Source organism: Tyto alba, unplaced genomic scaffold (assembly GCF_018691265.1).
Source record: "Tyto alba isolate M040663 unplaced genomic scaffold, T.alba_DEE_v4.0 Super-Scaffold_42, whole genome shotgun sequence".
NCBI lineage: Eukaryota > Metazoa > Chordata > Aves > Strigiformes > Tytonidae > Tyto > Tyto alba.
Window position 1 is genome coordinate 22,792,324 of NW_024881318.1, and position 11,023 is coordinate 22,803,346.

Genomic DNA, 11,023 nt, shown 5'->3' on the forward strand with positions numbered 1-11,023 from the left:
AATTTATTTTTATTTTTTCCCCTCAAGAGAGATTTCTGTACTTTACCCAAGAGCTTTAAAACCCAGCAGATGCACTGTGACATGAAACAGCCACCTCTGCAACAGAGACAAAATGAGCAGCTTGTTCTTTCAAGTCCGAGCTGCGAGTTTCATATTACAGCTCCTCCTTCACATTCCTGGCCTGCCCAGGCTCCTCTCCAAAGATTTTTGAAAATGGAGTCTCTCACAACCACTTATCCTCTGAAATACTCAGTGCCCAAAGCCAGGGTCTTTGTCGTCTTTCTGTCAATGGTTTTGTGTACCGCCATTCTCTGCCTGCTGCAACTCAGATTTTTTAAACCTAAAATCAAAGATTTTTATTCTTTCGAAGTCAAGGATTCACGAGGAAGGATCATTTCCTTGGAGAAGTACAGAGGGAAAGTAAGTTACAACTGCATTATAACTTTGTCTTGAATCTTTACTGATTAACAGGTATCCATTTGTAAGTAAACAAAAAGTTTGTTTATGGGTATTTTTGGCAGAGATTTGTGATAAATTCCTGTTCTTAAAACAGTAAGCTGGAGATACAATTATTTTATCTAGGCCTGCTCCAGGAATTAAGTATTAGATCTAATAAATCAAGAAAAAAAATCTTTTTTTCATATTCTTTATTAGAAATTAATATAGCCTAACAGTATGACTTGTGCATTTTAATCTTAGTTAAGAATGGTAGCATGTTGTATTGAATTCTGGAAGTTGATCTAATCAATATGATTTTAGTGCCTGTCCTAAATTCCTGCTTTTTTACATGCTTGTATTTAAACAGAGCTGTAAGTTGAAGTTTATCCATTTACTGGATTTTTAAAACAGGTTGCCTGAAAGTAAGTATCTTAAACTGCTATGATCCTTATCTGTTTAGTGAAATTATGATCAGACAGACTAAATGTAGCTTTCTGGCAGGAGCGACTATGGTGGTCAGAAATGCCATTTTAGGACTTAGTTGTAATCTCTATGCCATCTCTAGTTCTAATTCTTACAATTGTAACTTTATTTCTCTGAAGGCAACTTTGGTTGTAAACGTGGCCAGTTACTGCCAACACACAGACAAAAATTACATCGCGCTGCAAGAACTACACAGAGAGTTTGGTCCCTCCCACTTCACTGTGCTGGCTTTTCCCTGCAACCAGTTCGGAGAATCAGAGCCTAGTTCTAGCCAGGAAATAGAATCTTTTGCCAAAGGAAACTATGGAGTAACGTTCCCCGTCTTCCACAAAATCAAGATCCTAGGATCAGAAGCAGAGCCCGCCTTTAAATTTCTAATAGGTAAGTGTTTTCTTTTCTATATCAAGCTGCCTGTAACCATGGTGTTCTCCCTAAATTCCAGACTGTTTGTCAGGAAACATCATAGCCTTCCTAGTCGATGGAAACAGGCACTCAGCATACAATTCATCTTGTTTCAATGTGGACATTAAAAATATGGCCAGAAGACTTGTACCCTGAAGGCATTTGCTTCTCCTCACAGATTATAACAGCCTACTGTTGCCCCTCAAACACGATTTGTTACCCCATGTGCAACAGCCAATGCTACACACAGAGCCAAGATACCAGTTTATTCCATAAATGCACAAAAATGGGTGCTAGCTTTGTGGAATTACAACCACAACACTGTGACCAGCCCAGCTAGAAACATGCATTTTGTGGATGTATGACATTGAATGTAAAGACTCCCACCTACAAAATCCCCTTTCAAATTATGTGACTGTTGTTGAAAAACAACATTTATTATGGACAAAACTGTAATTATGGGGGGTCATAACATTACTGGAAGATTTTACAGAAACAAATGCAGATGAAAATATTCCTTTTTTTAGCACAGTCCTATGTCCACCTTTATATAAATTGTATTGTAAAGGAGGATTATATATACTGTAGTTACATATAATCACTGATTTGCATTAAGTTGTCTTGTGAACTTTAGGCCCAGCCTACAAAACCAACTTAAAAAAATATTCCTGTTACAGTAAGCATTTACTGACTTACAGTCTCATGCTCTCACAACAAAATGAAACTCTTCAGCTGACCAAAGAGTTCACAGACCCAGAGCCAACTTGAAAAGCTGCTATGAATGAATTTCCTGAGCTTTTGCCGGATCTTTGACCCGTACTAAACCCTGACTTATGAAAGAAAGGATAATTAGAACATAACCCTTCTCTATCACAACATTTTAACTAAAAAATAAAGCAAGAAATGGCTTAAACCTGTATTCCATCTCCCTGCCCCAAGACAGGATCAGTTACCAAATTAGCACTACATGTGCTTCTCCAGACTATTACAATAGTCATATGAGAGATTCCAAAATCTCCCAGTCTATTCCAGTTTTTCACAGCTCCTCTTCTTAGAAAGCTATTTCAACTTCTAAATAAAATCTTTCTCACAACACTTAAGTCTGTTGCTTATTGCCATATTCTGTTATACTTATTATGTACTTGAAAATTACTGTAATTTAGGAGACATTTAAGCGGTCACCACTGTCACTGTCACTGTCTTTCTTCCTACCGCCCCTTAGGCACGTTGCCAAAGACCTCAGGTAAAGCCTCATTGCTCTGAGTTGCCTGATGTCCAGTGGAATTATTGAATGCGCTCTGAAGGTGCCTCTTAGTTCTTTATAGAGGAGACTAGAGTATATAGGTACCAGCTGGGTGGGATGAATCTAGATTCTAACTACCAGCACAATCAGTATCACCTATTAATACCTATACAGAAGCAGAACAACAATATTCACTCAGTTGGTTCTTATTTGACATGCTGTTCTCCTCACCCACAAGACGGAAAAAGATCCTCTGGTACTTAAATATTTTGAAATAAGGTCTGTCTTTTTCTGCATTCCTCTGCTTCACATGAAAGTACTGTGCATCTTCAACTAAAGAAGCACCTGTTTTCTTCATGTAGCTGTCTTGACAATCAGTAGGTTGAACATCCTCATGCTACACCACCTTGTGACTGTAACTGTTAGCTACGATTTGTCCAGCACTGTCAGATAGTCTAGCATAAGAAGAATCCACTGGTAGCAAGAACCTGGTGCCAAGGCCTTTGCACAACTGCTTCTTGTTACTTTCATAGCAGTGAGGCATTTTGTTGTGCCAGTGTAAGGTTTGTGGCCACACCCTTCCTCAAATAATGCCCAGGTTCCTATGTGTTTGTTCTTTGAGTTATTCATACGCACTGATGAGCACTGGAAAAATATTCAGAGACGGGGTTATGTTACTTCAGGACTGATCCTGGATACAACAACTCAGCAAAGACGTAATTACTAGCTGAGCCAGAGCCTCCATGATATGAGCTTTACCATACCCATTTGCTTGCCATGGTGTCCCCTTACAATGATGACATTACAAATGCAGTCCAATGGCAAAATTCAACCTGTTACTTCCAAGAATTGGTGTAGGGTTCACTGTTCCCCACTGAACACCTGTTCCTCAGTCAAAATTTCCTGGAGTTTTCCTTCTTGTTCTCTCAAAAAGAGATTTCCCTCTAAACCACTGAGACTCCCCGAGGAAAAAGCCTGAGTGAAGACACTGCTTCTGCCTCCTCTACGAGCCACATGGCTTCCTGATAGCCCCTTGATGTCAAAAATATCTTGCCATGTATTCATGATAGCAAAGATACCAGTAAGGTTTTGCCTCATGGGATGAAAGGAGCTGAATTAAACCATTACCAGTATGACTTCCTGTTCCCATTTCACCTCCCCTAAACTGACATAAAACTGGGGATTTTCCAAGTGAGTATGCAGCCCTCATCCTCCTCCCTAGGAAGCAGAGGGTAGTAAAAGTAGGAACTCTTGAACAGTTTCACAAGAAGGGGAGAATATCATTCACTTATCACTTTTCAGATCATTAACGCCAATCCATGGATAGTAAATCCATGCACAGACTACCAGCAAAGGAACACAGTAGGATTACTTCAACATAAGCGGCTGAAGATTCACTGCAGGGTAATAAAACAATGACAAGTGTAAGTCACTAAAATGATCTGATTCCATTCTTACAGATTCTTCAAAGAAAGAGCCTCGATGGAATTTTTGGAAGTACCTTGTCAGCCCTGAGGGTAAAGTTGTGAAATTTTGGAGACCTGAAGAGCCCATAGAAAGTATCAAGCCAGAAGTAGCATCATTAATCAGGCAGATTATCATGAAAAAAAGAGAAGACCTCTGAAAAAGCCATTCACACTGTGAATCCATTCAACAACGTGGGTGCACAGCCTTACTACGTTCCTGGGAAATGCTGCTAGAATCTTAACCATCAAGTGATTTTACTTCTCTTTGGTGTTAGCATTTTCAGCTACAGTATGTCTATTAATATTGGACTGGCTCCTGCAGCAGTCTTGAGAACCACTGAAGTTACCAAGAATAGCAAGACACTCAGTACTTTGCAGGGATGGACCTTCAATTTGCATAAAGTTTCTGGATGTTTCTTTAAATTGCTGACAATAGCTAATTACAATTGTCACCAGAAGGGAGATAAGTAAAAAGAGCATTTGTTGTTAAATTACTCAGTATTTGCACAGAAGAATTTTGTTTCCCATCTATCAGTAACATACAGATTTTGATATTCCATTAACACATAATTGCCCTGACTGAAAGACCTGAGGCCCAGAGGCACCATGGCAGGGTTTTTAGAAACAAATGCAACTGGAGATACTAGCTTTGCAATATCTTCTCAAGGAAGATTACTGACTTGTGAAGCTGTCAACTTAGTTGTAAAAAAAATGTACATAGAAAATAAAATTATTAAAAGAAAAGATTGCAAGAATATTTCCTTGCCTACATTAATTTTATATTTCACCTTTATAGCAACACCTTTAATCTCTTTAGCCTTTTCCATGTATTTGCACTGCAGTACAGTGCCTCGGCTGTGAGCTCATCTCCTGCTGGATTCCCAGTCTTCTGACCTGGATGAAGGCAGGGCCTGTGTCAACATACATGGATGCTTATGGCAGGATTCAAGCAGCAACAAAAATCAACAGCCTAGTACTCTAACAGACATCTTTCTGAGCCAGTCCAAAACAATGCTCCCCAGACATCTACCTTGCATCTCTGGAATAAAACAACAGTCCCCAAGTAGAGGTAGAAGAAGGGGGTGAAGGTTCATGCCTCATGTCCCACTCTTCTCACCCTGCAATCTCCCCAGTCCTGTATGGAACTGCAAATCATTTCCAATTCTGTTCCACTGTTCGATTTCAAACTGGCAAGTACTTTGATTTATCTGTTTGATGAAGGTAGGCAGTAAACTAGAATAAGGAACCTCACTCCAGCTGTCCGAATCTCAAAGGAAGGCTGAGAGAATAGGAATAAGAGAACCAGTCTCTCGGAAGAGTTTTCTATATGAAAAAGGACTGGTAGCATTAGTGCTATTCTCTTGTAAGACCAGCAGTGACTGAAAATACCTGAAGCGCTTCAAAACATTTTCTAATAAAGATAGCCACTTAACTGTATTGAACGGGTGAGAAATTCAAAAGCAATTAAAAAAAAATAAAGTATCAAAAAGATTCATCTATGGAATTCATGGAGAATTTCATGGAAAACCCCTGAAGGATAAAGACATAAAAAGATTTTAGAAGACTGATGTGGAAGATTAAACAAAGTCACCCTCAATAATGACAACCATCATTTTGGAAGGGAAATCAAACATTATGCATGATAATTTTAGCCACTCTAACTTTCAGTGATCAGTTACGGCCTATATACAGGTCTAGTTAGTCCAAACTTACGTACCACTGGTGTTTTAGCCCAGCCTCTGACCTGTCTGCCGTTAGGCCACGAGTTTCCACATACAACCTGTCAAGACAGTTCCTGTTCTTATGCTGAGGGCCTATGTTTTACTCCAGTCTCCTCACGCACGTACACTTCCAGCCTTGAGAGCATTTAGTGGGACATGTCAGGTAATTTTTATCCCATGTCCTTGCTGCTTTGATGGAGAGGAAGGGAACTGAGATATGGATCCTCTCCCCTCACTGGAAGCTGTCTAAATTCCACAGAACTAAGTGGCAGCACAATGTTTTTCCCATAAATGGTGGATGGTATCTTTACTTGAAAACACACATGACTAAAACATGCATGTCCATTCATGTGCACAGCTGTAGCTCCCTGCTTTTCTTGTCACTGAATAAAAAAAAAAAAAAAGGTAGGTATAAAAGTAGGTATAAAAAAATGTTGGGTGCTGTTAGTGGAACACCTGAAAAAAATCTATTTTGGTCCTGGTATCGCCTGAGAGTTATTCAGCATATGGGAAATTTCACTCAAGTTCTTTAAATACCTTATGAAAAATAACCAGTGCAATATAATTTTCTAGATTGGAAGGGATCAGGAGGAGAGGGAGTGTGCACACCTTGCTTGTGATTCACTCACTAAAGCTCACATTCTCTTTTTCACAGGATACACTGTAATCTTAAATAAATCAATGCCATCATTAAGATCAAGTATCTTTCCCGGTATTCAGAAACAACATGGGATATCAGCAAATGAGTGGAGAGAATTATTTAACTCACTGCTTTCTGAATTGCTTCAGATTCCTAGAAAAATAAGGTTTTGCCTGAGAAAACAGTTATTGAATTTCTTATTTCACCATTTGGTCCCAATACACTACAACCATCTTCTGTAGAAATTTGAATATAGATACCATTCAGTCCTGAATCTACACAGAGTTTAAGTTTTACAAAGGTTATTGTTAATTAACATTCCTCCAAAAACTCAGTACGCTTCTATTACTTACTCTTCTTGAGACATACCAATTCTTCCAATGTAATAGTTAGGGCAGATCACCGATACACTAATCACTTCTTTCTTAAAACCAAGTTACCAGTTATGCAGGGTAAAAATAAAGCATCTTTAACCATGAAATCTACACAGACTTGGAAAGGCAAATAAATAAAATGAAAGTTAGGACACAGTTATACAAGCACATTATTTATCTATAGTCAAAAGCCAAAAAAGTAATATGAATATATATTTGTATAAATATCCACTTACAATTTATGTAGGATATAGCATATGAAACAATACTAAACTACAGACACTGTAAACAGATTAAAACTTGTATGTTGGATTCTGAAATAATTCCACCAATTTAAGATAAAACTGCCCTCTTAAGGTTAACAGAGTTCAGTCCATGAGTGTTAAAGTTTCTTCAACTCCATCTGAGAATAATCTACTGCATCCTTCATCCTAACACTTCCTTCATTCCTATCTCATGCTTCCCTTACTCCTTAGGTCTGAAATATCCTTATTGTCTCCATTTAACCGTCAGCTCCTCTTTCCAAAAATTTGCCTGGGAGTGCAAATACTCTAAATCCATTTCAGTCACTGTTTGTACATGTCCCTGTTAACGCAAGTATTATAAGAAAATACTTGTTTGCTGAGTCCACACATCAATGCTCCAGTAAAAATTTAGTGGTGCAAGAGAAACATATTGACATAGGACCCAAGCTGAAACTCTTAACACTCACATAATTCTGTAGTTTTTTTAGAAACTAGTTGGACTAGCTGTATAAGTGTGTCAAATACAGTTACACTTATTTTTGTACCCTACATTCACTCACTTTGCATAACCTAGCACAGCTCCTTTCAGTCAGGGGAACTAGACAGGCACTGGTCCTCATATCAGCTAAGGATCCGATGAGATTTTCATAATAACTCTTTACACTCTTGTCTCAACAGTAATGTGCTAATGTGGCAGTGTAGTCAGTTGCTGGTGTATGAAGGACAGCTAACTAACAATACACTGCCTAATCACCACACACAACAGCAGGATCACTCTGATTCTGCAGACCTTCACATTGATGCTATTTTTCTTCCTAGGAGACCTACACTTTACAAGGCATGTATCACAGCACCAGATAAAGCAAGTCATAATAAAGAGTTTCTTTAGTATTCTCTAAGTGCCTGAAGTGCCAGGACAAGGTTAGGGGCAACACTCAGTTGCTCATGGCAGTATGTTTGATAGAAACTTGTCGTGTAACACGAATCAAAAGGATCAGTGTGCTTCCAGCCTTTATTCTTCTCAAGTGTAATATCATGTCCTGTTCAAATTGTGTGTCCTGGTTGGTGAGACTATGTGCAGTTGTTTTAATGTACTGCTGTTCAGAAATTAAGATATTCTGAGAAGCGAGGGGAGAAGACACCCTGAAGTTGACTTCTCTTTTTTTTTATAGAATGGGAAGGTAATTATTTTCCAGATACAGCATTCAGGCAGTTAGTGAGAGTGATATTAAGCCTTTCTAGCATCTAATTACTCAGTTAAAAAAAACCCAACAACCTCCCCCCACAAAAAACAACCATCAACTGGCATTTGCCATATGTTATTATAAAAAAAATAAAATCCAACTTTAAAACTTATGTGAAGTCCTTCTTTAAGAAAACTCCCACAGCTTAAAATTGCTTGAAATGTTTGAACTGTTTTACCTGTTTCAAGTATTTATAAAATTCCTGTTACCTTGGTATCTAAAAGCAGATGAAAACCAGTTTAAATCAACCAAAAATTCTCACAGATCTTTGGATAACGGTGGATAGCAGAAATACAAGTCACCACTGTAATACCAAAAATGAGTGTCAAAAAAAAAAAGCAGTAATCGGGGCCCCCTAAAAGATTCCTTATACAAAAGCAGCAGCTCTCCATTTTGATGATCAAGGTATGTGGAAAAGGATAGCAACTGCATGTGAGCTGATGTCAGAATTTCAACCAGCTAACATACACTGCCATCCCATCACACACAGATGTACCACCTGCATTCCTGCAAATCAGAACCCTCGCCCTTTCCAAATGAATCGCCTTCAAACAGCGACGAGCTGGCCCTGCAGCCGGCGACAGTGCAGTAGTGACTGCTACGTTCAGATACAGCAGCCAGCTAGCAAGTACACTGTCTACCAGACACAGAGTTCATGCAGAGAGGTACGTCTCATGAAATAACATGCCTGGAAACATCTCTTATTTTCTAACTAAATTCAGCATTGTTCACCTGTTTTGAGGTTTATGTTTCATATATGTACATATACAAGTTCAAGCAGCAAATACTGTCATGAAATTAACGCCACAGGTAAGTTTCTGAATCAGCAAGACCTGAAATAAAAGTACTAGCATAAAAGCCTATGCAGAGTATGACTAGAATCACATCCCAGACTGTACAAAAGGAACTGTAAAGTGTTGCAAACAGTTTCTTGCCTTAATTGTACAACCACCAGTATAGTACGGTTTCTCCACAGGTTGTAGTTATCATACACATTTACTTCAGTCCTTTTCTCCCTTGGGCATGCATTTACTGTCACTGTTGGAACCCAGCCCTTAGTCTAGATGAGCCCAGAGTCCAACTCAGTGTATTCCATTTTAGGTTATTTCAAAATTAGAATTATCACTGATTACTCCATAGTGCAACTTAACTTTGTTTAGTGCACTACGTGCAACCACTTTGTTAATTGGTGATAATCCACACTGTACCTCCAATTACAGCCACATAATGGAGGATACATAAAGACCCCCAGATTCAACTTTACAGATTTAGGCTGGATGGAGGTAAAAGTTTACCTACAACATCCATTTTCACGGAAAGCCCTTTGAAGTGACACTGGAAAGCAGCCAGAGAGTTAGACACTTTGTACAAGTCAGTTAATAACAAATTTGAAGTCTTTCCTCTGCTTCTTAAAAAAATGGTCTTAAATCACCCAAAATAAATTTCAACTCAATACAAAACCGTAAAACATTTACTTGCCTGAGTGCTGCTGTTAACAGCCACAGAAAAGCACTGGCTAATTGAATTCTGCTTGTTCCACAGCAAGAGGAGGCCACCTCTGAGTTTTCTGCGACGGTTTTGAACAAAACAATACGGAGTGCAGCTAGCAGCTGTTGACACAGGAGAGACAACAGCAGGCTAACATGCACTGCCAGATTGTTACATTCTCCTGAGTTTCGGCCATTAGTTCCCCCCTACCACCACCACTCCCCTAAAGTTTCTCCTCCTGGAGCCCAGTTGTTGATCACTTTAACAACATGGCTTTTCCCATGGAGTCACTTACATCAAGTATCTGTTAGAGCAACATTCTCACCACGCTGGTGGCTACACTTCCATACTGTCATTGTATCTAAGGGCACACTGTTCACCTCCTACTTCAGTATTTTCAGTATGGTCAATTCCTTTTACACCTTCACCTCCCACTCCACCAGTTTTCATATTGCAGTCTCACCAGGTCGTGTCACCTATGTCAACTCCTCAAGGCACCAGCTGCCTGCATTTTGCCTCTTGCTTACTGTCCAGCACATTGTTGGTAATTAATAGGTTTTCCACCGATGTTCCTACTGTATATGCAAGTTCTTGGTTGTCCCTTTTATCTTCACCACCCTCTACATGTGGACAAGTCAGCCTGCAGCACTAATTAAAAAACAACTCTGTAAATCCATACAACGCCTTGACAGTGCGATAAGGAGTAATAGGAAAGGAAGAAAATAATATAATAATTTGTTTTTTTCAAAAATAATGTATTTACACCAGTTTCATCCTCTCCTCCCCCAGAAATGTAAAGAGGGGAACTCCTTAGTGCAGTGGATACTGCAGAGGAGTGTGAATGTCCGTGCCTGCCCTTACCTTAGCTGCTTGCTGTGGGCATTGCACTCTGCTGCGCTTCAGGTCTTTTCCAAGCGTTCTCATCACCTTCTCCTTGAAAGAAACACAGCGGCACAACACTGGACAAACGCGTGGCTCACAGTTTCTTCACCTTACATCGCCCTCCACCCAGCCTTGCCGCTTGCCACGGCCGCCGGGAGCAGGCAGAGCCCCCCGACTGGCCGGGAAGCCGTCCGCCAGGCCGGCTCCTCGGTCGTGACCCTCCCCAAAGCACCGACAGTCCCCGCAGGCCACCTTGAGCCACAGCAAATCCTCAACCCTCCTGCTCGTCCTCCGGGCGAGTTGTTTTTTTGTTGTTGTTGTTGTTGTTGTTGTTGTTGTTTTTTGGTTTTGTTTTGTTTTTTTTTTTTTTTTCTCATTTCCACTCCATCTCCGCCGG

General features: G+C 39.7%; 2 protein-coding genes across 3 annotated transcripts in view; one reads left to right on the top strand and one right to left on the bottom strand.

Annotated features, from left to right (window-relative positions):
• Nucleotides 1-11,023, bottom strand: part of CDC20B (cell division cycle 20B) — a 34,251-nt gene extending 23,228 nt beyond the window's left edge. Inside the window, exons 1-2 of the mRNA XM_033009191.1 lie at nucleotides 10,879-11,023; nucleotides 10,606-10,677 (exon numbers count right to left, since the gene is read on the bottom strand). Of these exons, the coding sequence (XP_032865082.1) occupies nucleotides 10,606-10,668 (63 nt within the window). The 5' untranslated portion in view covers nucleotides 10,669-10,677; nucleotides 10,879-11,023. The remainder of the gene's footprint in view (nucleotides 1-10,605; nucleotides 10,678-10,878) is intronic.
• On the top strand, nucleotides 190-4,784 carry GPX8 (glutathione peroxidase 8 (putative)). Of its 2 annotated transcripts, XM_009976858.2 has the most exons (3): nucleotides 190-420; nucleotides 1,041-1,302; nucleotides 4,027-4,784. In XM_009976858.2, exons 1-3 carry the CDS (start codon nucleotides 214-216, stop codon nucleotides 4,188-4,190), a joined length of 633 nt encoding a protein of 210 aa, XP_009975160.2. In that variant the 5' UTR covers nucleotides 190-213; the 3' UTR covers nucleotides 4,191-4,784. The 2 variants fall into 2 exon arrangements, with proteins under 2 accessions (XP_009975160.2, XP_032865081.1); XM_033009190.1 differs by lacking the exon at nucleotides 1,041-1,302.